The 20,653-nt window shown below is 34.9% G+C and overlaps 1 protein-coding gene across 1 annotated transcript; it reads right to left on the minus strand.

Moving 5' to 3' along the window:
- Positions 1 to 12,973: 12,973 nt before the first annotated feature.
- Positions 12,974 to 17,433, minus strand: LOC145017518 (uncharacterized). The gene is made up of 5 exons (XM_078975539.1): positions 17,126 to 17,433; positions 16,971 to 17,042; positions 16,465 to 16,547; positions 14,850 to 15,052; positions 12,974 to 13,197 (listed from the first exon to the last, which is right to left on the minus strand). The coding sequence occupies exons 1-5, from the start codon at positions 17,353 to 17,355 to the stop codon at positions 13,108 to 13,110; spliced, it is 678 nt and encodes a 225-aa protein (XP_078831665.1). The 5' UTR covers positions 17,356 to 17,433; the 3' UTR covers positions 12,974 to 13,107.
- Positions 17,434 to 20,653: the final 3,220 nt, after the last annotated feature.

Genomic DNA, 20,653 nt, shown 5'->3' on the forward strand with positions numbered 1-20,653 from the left:
TCATCAAGTCAAGCCGGTCAACTCTATTAAACCTTGTGTATTAGGGTTAGTGTCATGTTCGTATTGTATAACTTGCTATGTTAATGGGAAAACATCACAGGAGAAAAGTTTGTGTTAAAAATTTCCTAAGCCTTCGTACTAATCAAGAACTAAACTGTGTTCGCATCTGGAATGAAAAAATTTTGTGAATCGCATTTGATTAATTAGGTTAAAATGCGAAGGTGATTAATGCGAAGTTGGATTCAGCTTTGCTATAAGTTTCAATCGATTTTGAAATTGAGTATTGTTCGCATTTGTATGAGTGTAGTCGATGAATCGATAAAGCAAGAACATATGAGTTTTTGATTCGCAATTGGATTGATGATTGAGGGATGATTCGTGAAGAAAAACGCGAAGTCAAGGACTATGAAATTGTTGTTTGCAAGAATTTAAAAAACTCGATTGTGGAGTTGTTGATGCTCATTTTGCGAAAGTAAAACAATCGAGTGTTCGCATCTATGAATCAATTTGAAGTCAATTGGGTTAATATTCGCATATGGGTTCAACATATGAATTTTTGATTTCGCAAGTTTAGAGTTCAAGAACTAAACTGTGTTCGCATCTGGAATGAAAAATTTTGTGAATCGCATTTGATTAATTAGGTTAAAATGCGAAGGTGATTAATGCGAAGGGATGCGAAGGGTGTAAGAATGAAGATGCGAAGTATTTCACAGTAGAATGCGAATTGGGGAAGAAAACAGAAGATTTCAAATATTGTCCCTGGAGTTTCGCATTTTTGGAAATAAATACTCAACTTCGCAAATGGGGGTCATAAAATGATGAAATTGCAGAATTTTTAAAGAGATACACACACATAGACAACCACACATATATTTAGAAAATTAAACTAAAAGATGATAAATTACAGATTATAGCATTGTTCTTTGAGAATAAATTACTAAAAATGGGATATAGACAATTATAAGACATTGTTCTTGACTTTTGAGTCCAAAGACGTATGATCCGAACTTTAATTGTGAAATCGTCCTTGATTGAGTCAATTTCCTTTATAGGAGTAATATATTCCATTGTGCCTTGCAAGTTAAAAAAAAAAAAAAAAAAATCAAAGTCACAATCAACCACCCCACACCCACTCTATGACCAGCCATACCTCCCCACCTTACTTATGTCACTTCAATGTTCCCTTACACTCACATTTCACTCACTCCCACGTTTTTGAGCTGGAACAATCAACCACACTCCTCATTTTCTCTCATTTCTCTCATTCCACTAAGTAACAAACATCACTCTTCTCTCAAACTCTTCTACACAAATTTTCGAGATCCAAGACTGGATTCAAGTGTTTCTTCCACACTTAGTAAGTAAAAATTCATCCTCCCTATTATTATTTCACTTCATTCTACTCAAATCTTTGGTTGCTTACACAAACTCCCTAACTATGATGTTAGATTCTCGAAAACCTTCAAGGCATCTCCAAGTGTTCTTGAATTAAACACTTCCATCCTTCAACAATCATCTACTGAAATCACTCAAGGTGAGTTCATACCCCTACATTTTCATGATTTCTCAAGTTTTCAGGGGGTGAATACAAGTTAAAACACTAAGAACCTATCAAAAGTTTTCTAACAGCCTTCATCAGAAAAGTTCAACTCCATTCACGGACTGTTTTGGGCATCTTACACATTTTTGTTTTCAAAACTGTACAAGGTGCAAATAGTTCAAGTTTTTAGCTTTAAAATGGCTACTTGCACATCTCCATACGATTTTTCTACAATTTATGGCGATTTTTACAAAACTGCCTATCATTTCAAACAACAATCCGGACCAGTCTGTGATTTTGGACTTTTTCACCCAAGTTAGAGGTCATTATAAATTGAGATAAAATTTATGAGCAAACTAGACACATTTTGTGAACTCTCAAAATTTACGGATCTAGTTTTCGACTTCGTATGATTTTTCTATGATTTTTTCCAAATACAGGGCAGAATGGCTAAAGTTAGCCAACAGCATGTAAATATCATAACACTTTGTATTATGTTGAGCAAAGTGTATAATCATAAGTTCTAATATTTGAATGTGTTTCCGTGTTAGTTTATCATTATGAACTGGAATTAAGACATTCATATTAAATATTAAATATTATTCATTCGTTTTGGAACACGTATTATTAGACTATAAAATGTATAGTTTGATAAATTCACAATACTAATACATTTCCATAAAAGAATTCATACATATTACATACATTTTAGATAAACTATAATAGGTATAGTTTATGATACATCACTCAACGCACTCGTACAAAAAGGGTACATTCATACAAGAAAGATTTATATTCATACACATTTCAAGTAAACTTGTTAACCTATGTTGTGAGACTCTCTCTCTCTCCCCGTACGTCCGAGTGCGGGATATAATTCCTGGTAGTTATAATCAGAATCTCCTTGAGGGAGAACGTGATACTTGTATATAGATCTATATTGGGTTTGACACCCCACACCTTGCTGCTAGCTACAGTGGGACCTGCAGGTCTACGGGTGACAAATGTCATTTCATTTTCGCGACGCCTGAGAAACGTTGTGGCAGGTTCACATAGTCACAGTATGATTATAGCGACTCACTTAGGGAGACAACAATTCATAAAGTTTACGGGTTGCATAAAAACCAAAGTAGGTTTTAGGTTGATAAAATAAATTTACTTTCCAATTCATTTTAAACTCACAACATTCCTACTAAGAAACGATGACTTTTCATACATTCTAGTCTTTGGTTGTAAGGCTACATTTTTCGGATTTCAAGGAAAATATCGGATTTTTCTGAAACAACGCGACATTTACATGTGAAAGACTTCTAATAAGATTATTAATAAAAGCTTATGAACTCACCAACCCTTGTGTTGACACTTTTCAAACAACTTGTATTCACAGGAAAGCATTAATCGTGTTACCAAGTGCTTTTGAGGATGGGACGTTGAGGTGTCAAACTTTTCATATTTTGACAACATATTGTAATTGATTTTGAAACATGTAATTCATGCAAGTGATGTAACTTTTCAATTATATATATGTTGGTTGTGTTTGCTTGAATTACTATTGAAATTGTGGTTATGATGCTATACATGAAGTCCTCCACCCCCGGACGTTTCCGCCATCCTTGGTTTGGGGGTGTGACAGATTGGTATCAGAGCACGGTTTATAGTGAATTCAGTATATCAACCACATAAGATATACAAACTATAAACACATTTGGGACTAAAAGTCTCTGATTCTTAAAGTGATTTAAAGAGTTGTACTTTTAGAAAACAAATAATTTCTTATTTTAAAGTATACTTGCATGCATTCTATACTAGCATGGTGTCATAACTTAGGAGAACGTAAATTGAAAGAAGAGGAGTCGAACATTATTAATACGCCTTAGCATGTGTAATCAGTTCTGGGAAGGATATAGCCTGATCAACTATATCCGTCCAAGAAGTAACTTACGCACACTAAGGAATAGTCGTAATGAGCGACAAATCTGAAAACCTAATAACACTCCATAAAGAACACGCTAAGAACCAAATATAAACATTTGAAAATACTATAGGAGTATTTGTACGTTTCTATAGCGCCAAATTATTATTTTCCGATACATACTTCTTAACCCCGTTTCTCGTGCAGACGACATGGCCGGATTTCACATACCCGGGGACCCCTACTTTCCCAATCAGGGAAACGCGGGATGGATTGAAGACGAGCCCGAGGAGAATCCCGAAGAGGAACCCGAGGAAGATCCCGAAGAGGAACCCGAGGAAGATCCCGAAGAGGATCCCGAGGAAGATCCCAAAGAGGATCCCGAGGAGGATCCCGAGGAGGAGCCCGAGGAGGAAGAAGAAGAAGAAGAAGAAGAGGAAGAAGAGGAAGAAGAGGAAGGTGATGAGGTAGTCATGGTTGGGAACGAAACGGAGGAACCACCAGAAGTATTCAACCCTCCCTACATCGCGAGGGTACCCGCGCACCGTTTTGGTTACAATGGACCTGAACCCCCTTGGGTAACAACGATCGAAAGATGGAGCCGACAACAACGCCAACGGTCACCATATGGCTACCAACGAGGTTACTATGATCTCACTCATGGTGGACCGGCTGATAGGGCTCTCCCCGTCACGATACAACGAATGGCAAGAATGGATGATCGTGGTAGGACAACGACAGATCAGGTCCGGGAGTTAAGTGCCATTGTACAGTCTACTACGGATCGCACCAGAAACCTGGAACGAGACTCCCACCACCGAGACCAACTCATTAGAGACCTTCTCGCGGCTCAAGCAGAAACAAGAGAGTACCGGGAAAGATACATGGCACTCGAAGAGAGAATGGTTGCAGCCGAACGCAAATTGGCAGAACTACAGGGCGCATCGACATCATCGCAGCCTCCGTCAAAGAAGGGTCGCAGTGATTAGAGCTCGTTGCTATTCTCCCGTCTAGGTAGTAGAATTTTATGAGTACGCGTTGGTGCTACTCCTCGTATGTAGGTCGACCCTGCGATTATGTGATTACACTATTCAAAGGGGTTTTGTAATGCCAAAAAAAAAAAAAAAAAAAAAAAACTACCTTTTGTAACGATGTAATGTAGACCCCTATGAGGTCAAACTTTTCTCTCTAAGCGTTATGTACTAAAAGTTATCAATGAAATTTGGCATGTATTTTATTTATTGAATGTTGGACACTATACATCATAACCTGATCATACAAACAATTACGAATAATAAAGTTATGATAAAATACAAGAGGGATGAAACCAGTAACACTCGACTCGTTATCACTATTGAAGTCTTACCGACTAGTCATTTTTTTTATGACAGAACCATGCCACCAAGGAAAAGACCAAGGCCTTCCAACAACCCAGTGCCGCCTCCACCACCACCTCCGCAGTTTGATCTTGCAATGTTCCAGGCTGCAGTGACGGCAGCCGTGGCGGCAGCAATGTCGCAAATGGGAACCCATGGTTCCGGCGGTTCTGGATCCGGAGCTACCAATTCCATTCATGGGGACAGCACGGGGCGTACGAGGGAGTGCACTTACAAAGACTTCACGAATGGCAAACCCGACCCTTTCAATGGAAGCGGGGGCGTCATCACACTGGTGCAATGGTTCGAAAGGACCGAGGCAGTTTTCGAAATCTGCGCTTGTCCCGAAGCGAGCAAGGTCAAGTATGCGGCATTCACTTTCACTGGAAAAGCACTCACTTGGTGGAATGGCCGAGTTAAGTCACTTACTCCTGCAGTAGCTAACGCGATCAGCTGGGAGGATTTGAAAGCTCTAATGTTGAAGGAATACTGCCCGAGGGGCGAAATACAAAAACTTGAGGAAGAACTTTGGAACCTCAGGATGACAAGCACTGATCTTGAAACTTATACTGCCCGTTTCAACGACCTAGCACTCCTCTGTCCAACAATGGTCACTCCAGAAGAGAAAAAGGTGGAACGATATCTCTGGGGCCTATCATCCCAGATTCAAGATAGTGTCTTGGCCTCGAAACCCACTACCTTTGAGAGTGCCAAGGAATTGGCACAACAACTCATAGATCACAGGGCTAGCCGTGGTACCGTGATAACCACCACCGACCGAACAAAAGGAGGGAACAACAAGAGGAAGTTCTGGGGAAATAAAAGGAAACAACCAATTCAGGACCCCGCCAAAAAGCAACCGATTGTTGCTGTTCGCGCCGCCACTACTGCTGCCGCTCCAGCGCCACCGAAACAGTATACAGGAACTCTTCCCAAGTGCAACAAGTGTAACTACCACCATAACGGTGCTTGTCGTGAGTTACACTGCAATAACTGTAACAAAAAGGGGCACATTGCACGATTCTGTAGAACGACTACCCAACCCGCCACACAAGTCGCTACGACCGCCAACACTGGAGCAAGCCAGGCCTGCTATGGGTGTGGTGAAACGGGACACTTCAGGAGGAACTGCCCCAAGGCACGAGCCCCTAATGCTGGGGGTGTAGGGAGGGTCCTAACTTTAGGGCAGGGAGAAGCAGTCAAGGATCCCTCTGTGGTTACTGGTACGTTCCTCCTCAATAACTCTTATGCATGCGTACTTTTCGATAGTGGGGCAGAAAGAAGTTTCATAAGTCACCAATTCAAACATATACTTAAACAAAATTCTCAACCACTAGAAGATTCTTACATCGTAGAAATGGCAAATGGAAAAGTTGAGCGCGCTAATGATATTTACATAGGGTGTACTCTCACTCTAGACAACCATTTGTTCAAAATCGACCTTATGCCGGTCACCATAAAAAGCTTCGATATAATCATTGGTATGGATTGGCTAAGCCTTCATCGTGCCGACATTCTATGTTACGAAAGGGCCGTCCGCCTCAATCTGCCGAATGGCAACGTTCTCACCGTTTATGGCAATAAACCTAGTGCGAACCTACAAATCATCTCTTGTGTTAAAACCCAAAAGTACCTCCGAAAGCAATACCATGTTTTCTTAGCCCACATCGTAGATAAGAAACAGGAGGTGAAGGACATCAAAGAAATTCCAGAAGTATGCAACTTCCCTGATGTTTTCCCAGACGATCTGCCTGGTGTACCACTCGCAAGACAAGTCGGATTTCGGATCGACTTAATCCCAGGAGCTACCCCCGTCGCCAGGGCTCCCTATCGCTTAGCACCGGCAGAAATGCAAGAACTATCCAGCCAATTGAATGAACTATTGAGCAAAGGGTTCATCAGGCCAAGCTTCTCACCTTGGGGAGCACCAGTCTTATTTGTAAAGAAGAAGGATGGTTCTTTTCGTATGTGCATAGACTATCGAGAACTAAACAAACTCACTATCAAGAACCGTTATCCCCTACCCCGAATCGATGACCTCTTCGACCAGCTCCAAGGAGCCAGCTACTTTTCAAAAATCGACCTGAGGTCGGGCTATCATCAACTGCGAGTTCAAGAAGAGGATATCCCCAAGACGGCATTCAGAACTCGCTATGGGCACTATGAGTTTGTAGTGATGCCATTCGGGTTAACTAACGCGCCCGCGGTGTTCATGGATTTGATGAATCGAGTGTGTCGACCCTTCTTGGATAAATTCGTCATCGTATTCATCGATGATATCCTGGTCTATTCGAGGAGCGAAGAAGAGCACAGACATCACCTACGACTAGTTCTGGAGGTTTTAAGGACCGAAAAGCTTTACGCTAAATTCTCAAAGTGTGAATTTTGGCTCCGAGAAGTAGGATTCCTTGGCCACGTAATAAGCAAAGAAGGAATACATGTGGACCCCTCGAAGATCAAAGCAATCGAAGAATGGTCAACACCTACAACGCCGACAGAAATCCGACAGTTTTTAGGACTCGCAGGCTACTATCGAAGATTCATACAAAACTTCTCCAAAATCGCTAAGCCTCTCACCACCTTGACTCAGAAAGGGGTGGTGTTCGAATGGGAAGATAAACAAGAAGCCGCCTTCCAAACACTAAAGCAAGCCCTATGCAGCGCACCAGTCTTGTCTCTTCCAGAAGGAACTGACGATTTTGTGGTGTATTGCGATGCTTCAAATCAAGGCCTCGGCTGTGTGCTCATGCAAAGGGGAAAAGTCATCGCTTATGCATCAAGACAACTGAAGACACATGAAGTTAATTACACAACCCACGACCTTGAATTGGGAGCTGTGGTGTTCGCCCTGAAGATTTGGAGGCACTACCTCTACGGCACCAAGTGCACCATCTTCACTGATCACAAAAGTCTTCAACACATTCTCAATCAGAAAGAACTAAACATGCGCCAAAGAAGATGGGTGGAATTACTGAATGACTACGAATGTGAAATTCGCTACCACCCAGGCAAGGCTAATGTAGTGGCCGATGCCTTAAGCAGGAAAGAATACTCGGGTCGCCGAGTAAAATCCCTAGCCATGACCATCCACTCCCAACTGGCCACTCAGATCAAGGACGCCCAATTTGAAGCCCTGAAACCAGAAAACGTGGCAAGCGAAGCACTAAGGGGGATGGATAAGAACTTGGAAGTCAGATGGGATGGAGCTCGTTATCTCATGAATCGAATCTGGACACCGAAGTTCGGTGGATACCGAGACGTTGTAATGGATGAGGCCCACAAGACTCGATACTCCATTCATCCGGGGTCAGATAAGATGTATCTAGACCTCAAAAGGTTATACTGGTGGCCGAGCATGAAGGCTGAAGTTGCTACTTATGTGAGCAAGTGCCTCACTTGCGCCAAGGTCAAGGTGGAATATCAGAAGCCATCAGGACTACTTCAGCAACCAGATATACCCGAGTGGAAGTGGGAGCGAATAACCATGGACTTCGTAACCAAACTGCCTAAGACATCAGGTGGGATGGATACCATATGGGTGGTTGTGGACAGATTGACCAAGTCCGCGCACTTCCTGCCAATAAAGGAAACAGACAGGATGGAAAAGTTGACCAGGACGTACATTAAGGAGATCGTACGACTACATGGTGTACCAACATCCATTATCTCGGATCGAGATAGTAGATTCACCTCGCGTTTCTAGCAGTCCCTACAAAAGTCTCTGGGAACCAGGTTAGACATGAGTACGGCCTACCATCCACAAACGGACGGACAAAGCGAGAGAACCATCCAGACGTTGGAAGACATGCTGAGAGCCTGTGTGATAGATTTTGGTAAGGCATGGGATACCCATCTACCGCTTATCGAATTCTCTTATAATAACAGTTATCACACTAGCATTGGAGTCGCCCCATTCGAAGCTCTCTACGGCCGCAAGTGTAGGTCGCCACTGTGTTGGGCCGAAGTTGGAGATACTCAGCTAGCCAGAGGGCAAGTCCCTGATAGCACCCTTACGGGGCCGGAAATCATAAGGGAAACCACGGAAAAGATCATTCAAATTCGGGAAAGACTAAAAGCGTCTCGTGATCGACAAAAGAGTTACGCGGATAAGCGACGCAAACCTTTAGAATTCCAGGTCGGAGACCGGGTACTACTAAAAGTTTCCCCCTGGAAAGGGGTGATACGTTTCGGTAAACGGGGGAAACTAAACCCAAGGTACATCGGTCCGTTCGAGATCCTTGCTAGGATTGGTCCGGTGGCGTACAAACTCCGACTACCACAAGAACTTAGTAATGTGCACCCTATCTTCCACGTGTCCAACTTAAAGAAGTGTCTGTCTGACGAGACACTCGTAATACCACTCGAAGAAATTGAAGTTAATGAGAATCTCCACTTTGTGGAGGAACCCGTCGAGATCATGGATCGAGAGATCAAGAGAACAAAACAAAGTCGCATTCCCATAGTGAAGGTTCGTTGGAACGCGAAACGAGGGCCTGAATTTACCTGGGAACGTGAAGATCAAATGAAGCAAAAGTATCCACATCTTTTCCCAAACCCTCGAAGTCCCAGCCGAATTTAAATTTCGGGACGAAATTCCCTCTAACGGGGGGAAGATGTGACAATCGTCAATCTTGAGTCAAGTCAAGTCATCAAGTCAAGCCGGTCAACTCTATTAAACCTTGTGTATTAGGGTTAGTGTCATGTTCGTATTGTATAACTTGCTATGTTAATGGGAAAACATCACAGGAGAAAAGTTTGTGTTAAAAATTTCCTAAGCCTTCGTACTAATCAAGAACTAAACTGTGTTCGCATCTGGAATGAAAAAATTTTGTGAATCGCATTTGATTAATTAGGTTAAAATGCGAAGGTGATTAATGCGAAGTTGGATTCAGCTTTGCTATAAGTTTCAATCGATTTTGAAATTGAGTATTGTTCGCATTTGTATGAGTGTAGTCGATGAATCGATAAAGCAAGAACATATGAGTTTTTGATTCGCAATTGGATTGATGATTGAGGGATGATTCGTGAAGAAAAACGTGAAGTCAAGGACTATGAAATTGTTGTTTGCAAGAATTTAATAAACTCGATTGTGGAGTTGTTGATGCTCATTTTGCGAAAGTAAAACAATCGAGTGTTCGCATCTATGAATCAATTTGAAGTCAATTGGGTTAATATTCGCATATGGGTTCAACATATGAATTTTTGATTTCGCAAGTTTAGAGTTCAAGAACTAAACTGTGTTCGCATCTGGAATGAAAAATTTTGTGAATCGCATTTGATTAATTAGGTTAAAATGCGAAGGTGATTAATGCGAAGGGATGCGAAGGGTGTAAGAATGAAGATGCGAAGTATTTCACAGTAGAATGCGAATTGGGGAAGAAAACAGAAGATTTCAAATATTGTCCCTGGAGTTTCGCATTTTTGGAAATAAATACTCAACTTCGCAAATGGGGGTCATAAAATGATGAAATTGCAGAATTTTTAAAGAGATACACACACATAGACAACCACACATATATTTAGAAAATTAAACTAAAAGATGATAAATTACAGATTATAGCATTGTTCTTTGAGAATAAATTACTAAAAATGGGATATAGACAATTATAAGACATTGTTCTTGACTTTTGAGTCCAAAGACGTATGATCCGAACTTTAATTGTGAAATCGTCCTTGATTGAGTCAATTTCCTTTATAGGAGTAATATATTCCATTGTGCCTTGCAAGTTAAAAAAAAAAAAAAAAAAATCAAAGTCACAATCAACCACCCCACACCCACTCTATGACCAGCCATACCTCCCCACCTTACTTATGTCACTTCAATGTTCCCTTACACTCACATTTCACTCACTCCCACGTTTTTGAGCTGGAACAATCAACCACACTCCTCATTTTCTCTCATTTCTCTCATTCCACTAAGTAACAAACATCACTCTTCTCTCAAACTCTTCTACACAAATTTTCGAGATCCAAGACTGGATTCAAGTGTTTCTTCCACACTTAGTAAGTAAAAATTCATCCTCCCTATTATTATTTCACTTCATTCTACTCAAATCTTTGGTTGCTTACACAAACTCCCTAACTATGATGTTAGATTCTCGAAAACCTTCAAGGCATCTCCAAGTGTTCTTGAATTAAACACTTCCATCCTTCAACAATCATCTACTGAAATCACTCAAGGTGAGTTCATACCCCTACATTTTCATGATTTCTCAAGTTTTCAGGGGGTGAATACAAGTTAAAACACTAAGAACCTATCAAAAGTTTTCTAACAGCCTTCATCAGAAAAGTTCAACTCCATTCACGGACTGTTTTGGGCATCTTACACATTTTTGTTTTCAAAACTGTACAAGGTGCAAATAGTTCAAGTTTTTAGCTTTAAAATGGCTACTTGCACATCTCCATACGATTTTTCTACAATTTATGGCGATTTTTACAAAACTGCCTATCATTTCAAACAACAATCCGGACCAGTCTGTGATTTTGGACTTTTTCACCCAAGTTAGAGGTCATTATAAATTGAGATAAAATTTATGAGCAAACTAGACACATTTTGTGAACTCTCAAAATTTACGGATCTAGTTTTCGACTTCGTATGATTTTTCTATGATTTTTTCCAAATACAGGGCAGAATGGCTAAAGTTAGCCAACAGCATGTAAATATCATAACACTTTGTATTATGTTGAGCAAAGTGTATAATCATAAGTTCTAATATTTGAATGTGTTTCCGTGTTAGTTTATCATTATGAACTGGAATTAAGACATTCATATTAAATATTAAATATTATTCATTCGTTTTGGAACACGTATTATTAGACTATAAAATGTATAGTTTGATAAATTCACAATACTAATACATTTCCATAAAAGAATTCATACATATTACATACATTTTAGATAAACTATAATAGGTATAGTTTATGATACATCACTCAACGCACTCGTACAAAAAGGGTACATTCATACAAGAAAGATTTATATTCATACACATTTCAAGTAAACTTGTTAACCTATGTTGTGAGACTCTCTCTCTCTCCCCGTACGTCCGAGTGCGGGATATAATTCCTGGTAGTTATAATCAGAATCTCCTTGAGGGAGAACGTGATACTTGTATATAGATCTATATTGGGTTTGACACCCCACACCTTGCTGCTAGCTACAGTGGGACCTGCAGGTCTACGGGTGACAAATGTCATTTCATTTTCGCGACGCCTGAGAAACGTTGTGGCAGGTTCACATAGTCACAGTATGATTATAGCGACTCACTTAGGGAGACAACAATTCATAAAGTTTACGGGTTGCATAAAAACCAAAGTAGGTTTTAGGTTGATAAAATAAATTTACTTTCCAATTCATTTTAAACTCACAACATTCCTACTAAGAAACGATGACTTTTCATACATTCTAGTCTTTGGTTGTAAGGCTACATTTTTCGGATTTCAAGGAAAATATCGGATTTTTCTGAAACAACGCGGCATTTACATGTGAAAGACTTCTAATAAGATTATTAATAAAAGCTTATGAACTCACCAACCCTTGTGTTGACACTTTTCAAACAACTTGTATTCACAGGAAAGCATTAATCGTGTTACCAAGTGCTTTTGAGGATGGGACGTTGAGGTGTCAAACTTTTCATATTTTGACAACATATTGTAATTGATTTTGAAACATGTAATTCATGCAAGTGATGTAACTTTTCAATTATATATATGTTGGTTGTGTTTGCTTGAATTACTATTGAAATTGTGGTTATGATGCTATACATGAAGTCCTCCACCCCCGGACGTTTCCGCCATCCTTGGTTTGGGGGTGTGACAGAGATGATCAATTGCGACGACTTTTGTCGCCGCTAAAGGTTAGTATTTTTGTAGTGTATGTGTGTTTGGTTCGGGATGTTTAGTTTGATAGAGTCACATACTCACATATTTATAATTTTTCAATCAAAAAAGTTATCTTGTAATTGTTTGATTCGACATACGCTGGTAACTTCCTAATTTGAGCAATATTTGAACTTACATTGATCGGTGTTTTTTATGGTGTAATATGTTTGGTGTACTAAATGGTGCATACATAGAGCAATATTAATTTATCTTGTTCTGATTTAGGAAGTTGGAAAACCTTACTTGATATTCACTAAAGCAACAAATTGCAACTTGAGAATATATATTTTGAATCAACTTGATAAATATTACAAAGTAAAACGAAACAAAAAGGCATAATCTTTTTCCTAAGCCTAATGTATATGCTTATGTTATCGACCTCTATTGCCGATATTCAACTATTGTGGCTCAGTTTTCGTAGGCGTAGTATTCTTTTTCTCCTTGGCTTTATCCATGATATTCTCCAATTTGGCTTCCATTTCATCCATCTGCAAGATTGTTCATCACAATAAACTTTACTGTTAATTTTAAACACTTCTCTGACACAATAATGTATTCGATTATGATATTTAATAATAAAAATAATAATTTTTATCTATTTGTATATTACAATACATTTTTATTATAATAAACAGATATTTCAAAATATAATCTAGGGATTTTTAAGAAACACTACATTTTCATCGTTTTATTTAAAAACAAAATGTTTTTTAGATAAATCACACGTATCTATATATAAAAGTTCTCAAAAAACCATTATTATCTAGAAAAGTTTACAAAAACATTATTTTTCAATATTTTTTCTTAATAATACAACTAAATTTCTGCCAAGAGAATAACGTTTATTAACCTTTAAAGTGAAAATGTTTGGTTTTTACTAAAACCAAAAAGAAAATTTTGCTTTTTGACTTCGAAAATTTACGGATTTTTTTTCTATATTTTTCTTTAATATTTTCATAGGTTTGATTTTGTTAAGCTTTAACCACAACATGTAGTTTTTTAAAAGAAAATACAAAATGAAACCAAAACATCCTTATTACTTTAACTGTTGATGGAAACCGTAAATGCACAATTATTTTAATTTTTAACATATTTAATTAATTAAATATATAGGTTAAATGACATAATTTTTGGTATTTTTTGTTTGGTTCATTTATTTTTTCATAAAGAAACTAATCAGAAATGAAAATAAATATAATTTTATTTATTTATTTATTTAAACATATGATGGTTATATATTACATGATGCATTTTTTAAAACAAAACGTGTCAGAGTAAAACTATCTCTCTGTATGTTTACGAGTAATGAAACCCATGTTAGAGCTATAGATGTATTTTTATGTCCTATCTATAAAAAAAAATATCGGAATGCATGTGTTTTAATATTCCTTTCAACATATCAGTCATGATGTTTATAGGTTCTTCTGTTTTAGTGGAAATGTCAACATCCCTAAATGCATAGATAATCTTACCATGTATATTGTATCAAAACTTGAAACTTGGGAACTCTTTAAAATATATTTCAATCTCCTTAAAGGAGTCAAATCATGCCTTACGATAAACTAGACATGTCTCATCAATCGAAAATACTAATGGAATTATGAGGCAATACTTAATGATAATATGATACACACGTACTGACATATGCTTGCCTAGACCATAAATTGGAATATCTAGAAGAAACTCATAAGTATGTGGTGCTCGTAGATACTCAAAAACTTATTTTTGTCTAACAATTATGTTGAAGTGTACTTTGACACAATGTTACTAATAAGTGCACTCTCCAATGCATGTTGGATTTTTAAAAGGGGTTAGGGTGTCCTAGTTAATGAAACATCTAAAATCGAAGATTGAATCATTTCATGAAGACAACCTAAAATACATTCATAATTAGAATCTAAAATATTTTAAGCCATAGTTTTTGACTTAACCTGCTTAACGTATTGTGTTTTGATGAAGTCACGGATAGTCGTATAAAAATAAACAACCATGTATAACCGACTAATTAAGGTATTTATCCTATGTACATTTTTTTAATCAAATTAGTTAAGTCTTGTTGTTTAATTAGCAAAATACCGAATATAAGTTTTATCTCAATAACTACTAATTCAATTTGTTAAACGAATTTGATATAACTAACCTTGTCGACTAGATCCGAAACCATTTTAGCTTTGTCTCCAATGGTATCAGCTACTTTTTCGACTTTTTCCAATGACATTCTAAGTTGACTACCTTCGGGAAGATCATCAGCGATATCGCCGACAAACTCTTCCACCTTCTCCGCGATCTCATCCACCCTATCCGCCACATTATCCACTGCCTCCTCTACTTTGTCGAGTTCCTCTGCTCATCCAATATTTTATAATTCTTTTTAATATCTTACTATAAAATTTCCTTTTAAAATGATATATACTATAACTATGATATAATAAGAACCAAAAATAAAAAATATGTTATCTTCAAAAACAGCATAAAGTTTAAACCAGTTTGGTCAGATTTGAATTTGAGATTATTTTATGTTTCTCTATGTTTACCTACTACCACTGTTACCATAGGTTGAACAATTCACTCATCTTTTATATTTTTAGTGTAGATTTTAAATTTTGTTAGGGATTTGGTCCAAACATAAATTTTGTTATTTGTCTACAACTTTTTAATACTTTCTGAGAAGATTATTTGGAGATTTTTTTTGAATTTTTTTAATAAAAAAATAGTACTTGTTACACATATTTATTAAATTTTTTTTACAAGTTTATCTTATATATTAAATATAATGTTTTAAACTTGAGTTATAACTTTATAAATTATTTTAAGTTCTGACACACTTATAATACAGTTGCTTTTAAACAAAAATATTTTATAAATGTTTTAGAAAAATTATAATTTTTTTAGATGGTTTAACTAAAAGTAACTTTTTTCTTTTTATAGTTTATAGAACAACGTTATATATATATATATATATATATATATATATATATATATATATATATATATATATATATATATATATATATATATATATTTGTATGATTAATCATTAATGAAAGTATTTTTAAATGTTACAAAAAGTATAGAAAAGGTTATAAAAAAATCTATGAAATGTTGTAAAAAAAGTTTAAAAATAATTGTATGAAAGTTATAAAAAAGGTTGTATGAAAATGTAAAAGAAAATTAAAAAGTTTTATGAAAAATTAAAAAATTACCAAATACTTGGTTTAAAATAAGTTGTATTAAAGTTGTTTGAAAATGTTTTTAAAATTAGAACATAACTTTAAAATATCAATGAAAATGTAAAACAAAATTATAACTTCTTTTTTTGTAAATAACTATAACAATTACTATATTTTTCTTTAAAACGTTGTAAAAAGATTTATGAAACATGTTAAAAAATGTAAGAAAAGATCTAAATAAAGGATGTAAAAAATCTTTAAAAAGTTGTAGAAAAATAAATTTATAAATTAAACCAAATTTGGAACAAATTCTTAATAAAATATATATAATATATGCTCAAACAAAATCGGTAACAAAATTTAAAATACATGTTAAATATGTAAAGCTGGAAGAATATGAAATATGAAATTATTTAATTAACATAAGAAAAACTGAATTAATTAACATAAGAAAACATGAATCATTCAAATTTTATAAATTTAAATAGCTGTATTATCAATTTAACCTTACTCTACTAAAAAATGCCTGGTTCGGATGTGAACAAAATAAAGGTTTTTCCATAAGGAAGTCGAATAGTGGATTACCTTTGAATTTTGAAAATGGGCCCCATTTATTTGTGAAAAATGGAACCACTACAGCCAATACAACTCCTGGGATCCATGCTGGCCTACAAAATATGCACACTTGTTTCAAAATACTTATTGTTGATCGATATGCTATAAACTTATCTACCCTAAAAAACGTGTTTTTATGTAATAAGGTTTAGAATTTGTTTTATGTAACAAAGTAGTTTTTTTGGGATAATATGCATAAAGATACGTTAATTAGGCTCTACGGAATATTGTATATCAGAACTAGTTATTTCATCACATCGGTTTATGTTTATTTGTATCATAGTGTTTAATATCCATTCCTAGTTTATGTAATCATATGTTAAAACTTTTTCTATAAAAAACACTTAATTGTTTATACTAAATATAAATATGGATTTCACTAATATAGTTTCATTTACTCTGTTAGTGGATCCATGCATTAATTAAAACCCATAAATAAAATGTAAATCTTCAATTTAAGTAAGAAAAAAACTAACCAATTTTCAGGGAGATGAATTCCAAAAGGCAGGAGATCTGCAACTTGGTCAGCACTATAGACTACGAACTCCCTAAATAAGATGTAAAGATTTGACCATATAATAGAAAATAATAAAAGAAACTCAATATCATTAATGAATATAAAAGCACTTACATCTTTGATCTCTTGCCATGTTGAGATGTCCGGTGGCCGGAGCTAAGATAACTCCGGTTAGCTAGTGAAACACGCCCGCCAGCCACCACCGATCTTTCAAGGGACAACCGAGAGCTGGCGGATACAGTGGTGGTGGTGGTGGTGGAGGAGGACGAGAGTGGATCAAACCTTTGACATGAAACCTTAGGAAAGCTACTCAAACTACAAGTAAGAAAAGAAGTTGAAGCCATTGAAATGAAATAATTTGTTAATCTTTTTTGTGTTTCAAGTTTCAATAAATAATATAAGGGGATGATGAAAATGACAAAGGAAACGTGAAAATAAATGCGTATTTCAGATCTGAAAGCATGAAGGGTGGACTAGGGTAGGTAGATGATATTATACGCGGATATTATATGAAAATACCAGTGGCTTAGGAAGACTATCCTCGTTGACCAAAATTAAACTTTTAAAAACGTTTTTATTACTTGAAGAGTGTGTTGAATTTTCTTTTTTTTTTTAGTCATTGGAGCAAAAAGATATCGGATAAGAAGGAAAAAAACGATTGGGTTGAAAAATGGGTTAATAATATAAAATAATTATTAATAATCCAGAATTTGTTATTTAATTTAATTATTTTTTATTCAATAGGTTATAAAACAATTTATGGATTTTCAATGACATTATTGGAATGCATCTCAATCGGTTATTTGTCACATGGTAGACATATTATCATCGCCAACTAGACATTAATGAATAAAATTTGTCATATTAAATGTTGTATTAGATTTTTTTTTGAACGATAAATATTGTATTAGATGATATTTAGTATATTATTATTAGTTGAAATATATTCTTATGATATAATGAGAACATAAATGTTGTATTAGACATATTATCATCGCCAACTAGACATTAATGAATAAAATTTGTCATATTAAATGTTGTATTAGATTTTTTTTTGAACGATAAATATTGTATTAGATGATATTTAGTATATTATTATTAGTTGAAATATATTTTTTTTTGAAATATATTCTTATGATATATTCTTTTTATCCTTTTAATTGTCTTTTGTAGACCAAATATTAGGGTGGTCCAGAAAATGAAATATTCTTAAAAGTTTAGAACGAACAAGAAAAAAAAAGCTTTTATCTTTATTATAATTTTGTATTTTTAAATAAAAATATATAATAAAAAAAAATTGAGTCCTATACAACTGTCCACTTTGCTCTCTCTAAACCGTCGTACCAAGTATAGAGGCACTCTAAAATTGGCATATTTTGTTTCTTTAATGTTTGGATGGAATTAAGAACAAAAAAGCGTTTAAGAAAATATCAGATGAAGAATGTTTTATACATTTGAAAATAATCTTCAAATATTACATCCAGTCTTGTAATAACAGATATGATGAATCCAACTTTGACAGGTATTATTTATTTTTTTGAAATTATAACTGAATAAAATAACAAAAATTAAAATGTTAATCAATCACATGATTTCAAAAATCGCATTCTATAATCCAAACTGTAATACGGAAAATAAGCAAAAATTAAAAACTGTTAATTAGTGACGAAAATAGAGTGAGAAATAGGAGTAGTCACCAAATGATATATAAGAGCATATGGTATGGGCAACCAGAAATGTTATTATTAATGATGTGGCACCTCATAACCTAATTATAACAAGATGAACACCACCCCTTATTCTTATTGTATCTAGTTGAGTTGCTTTTTGTTGTGGTCATGACAAGATGAAACCTGATCTTCTATTGACTGCACAAATTCTCTTTCTCTCTCTAGGGTGTTATAACATCATGAATAACACTCTCTTTTTTTGTTGCTTCTTATTATAACATCACTTCAAATTGTCCATAGTATATGCTCTAAGTGGTTACTATATATGATTAATTTTTCTGTCACTATATCTATGGCAACCTTATTCATTACTTGATTTCAGTTTAATCATAGCATTCAAAGTTCTACCTAACCCAGCTTAATTCACAAAATATTGTATCCTATTGGATTTTGATATTTTTGTGCGAAGTTGACCTTTTTCAATCATAGCATTCAAAGTTCTACCTAACCCAAGGTAATTCACAAAGTATTGTATCCTATTGGATTTTGATATTTTTGAGCGAAGTTACCCTTTTTTTCGAAACGTTAAAATACCACACAGTTTTTGAATCGTTCATTTACGAACACTTTTTTGGTGTCTTCAAAGTGTAAGGGATACAAGAGTAGTTTTGATCTAACGGTAAGCAGTGATTTTTTTCAAAATGAGAGATTATAGGTTCAAGTTTTATTAGGAAACATAAATATTGTTTAGGATTAAATTACTTTGTTGTTTAAAAAAAAATATGAAAGGAATAAACACATGCAATTTCATTCAAAACATTTTTCCTTTATTTTTCAAAATTGATTTAAAATTTGGCTTAGTGTTAAGAACAATGTTTTAAAAACCGGTTTTTTAGTTGAACCGGTTTAACCGTTTCGACCGTTGGGTTAACCAGTCTCTATAATTTCATATTTTTTTTTCCTATATATATATATATATATATATATATATATATATATATATATATATATATATATATATATATATATATATATCATGAATTTGACGTTTATAAGTTCAAACATTCAAAATACATATAAAAATAAATTGTGGACCAATCAAAATATATTAAAATAACACATAATCATAAGATTTAATGTTTTACATCAATCCATAAACATCAAAAAGAAAATAAAGTATAATACCGAAACAAAATATAGTTTTAGACTAATACAATCATATCAAAAAAATTTATAGCATTACCATATGTTTTTATTTAGATAAAAGTAAATAATTTTAAAAAAATCTCTAATTTTTATTATGCAAATGATTCTTTTCCATTTATTTTTATTCGGTTTAACCGATTTATTTTAACAGGTTCAACGAGTTTTCCTAAAAACTGGCCGGTTCAACTCAGTTTAGAAATCTATATAAAACCGGTGATAGTAAACCGCTCCATCTTCCGGTTCACGGTCTAACCAGTTCGATCGGCCGGTTTAAACCAGTATTTTAAAACGTTGGTTAAGAATTTGTTTCGTTGGTTTATATTACTCTTCTTTCTTTTCTCAAACAAGTTATCTATCAGATGTATTTACTAAATTTTATAAAAGAGAAAAATTCGAGCCATTAGGGGCGTGAAATGATGTGCAAAGTGGACAGCTGTACAAGGCTCAATTTTTTTGGAGCCAAATGTTTTTTATTATATTATATATGAGAATATATTTATTTAAAAATAAAAATTATAATTATAATAACGATAATGATCTTTTTTTTTTCAACTCGTCCAAAATATTGGAGGATATTTAAATCCATAGAACAAACCCTTATTCAAGCAATCCACTTCTTCTCCTTCCAAATTGTATAAAAATTGAAATCAAAATTTTTCCTGTTATGAGTTTGATTTTAACATCTAATTCAAGATTTTCATTCGAAACATAATTTTTGAGATTGATTTTTGAAAACCATTTTCATCATTCATGTTTTGATGATTTT

The sequence above is a fragment of the Lactuca saligna genome, chromosome 9 (genome assembly GCF_052625555.1).
Source record: "Lactuca saligna cultivar CGN05327 chromosome 9, ASM5262555v1, whole genome shotgun sequence".
Taxonomy (NCBI): domain Eukaryota; kingdom Viridiplantae; phylum Streptophyta; class Magnoliopsida; order Asterales; family Asteraceae; genus Lactuca; species Lactuca saligna.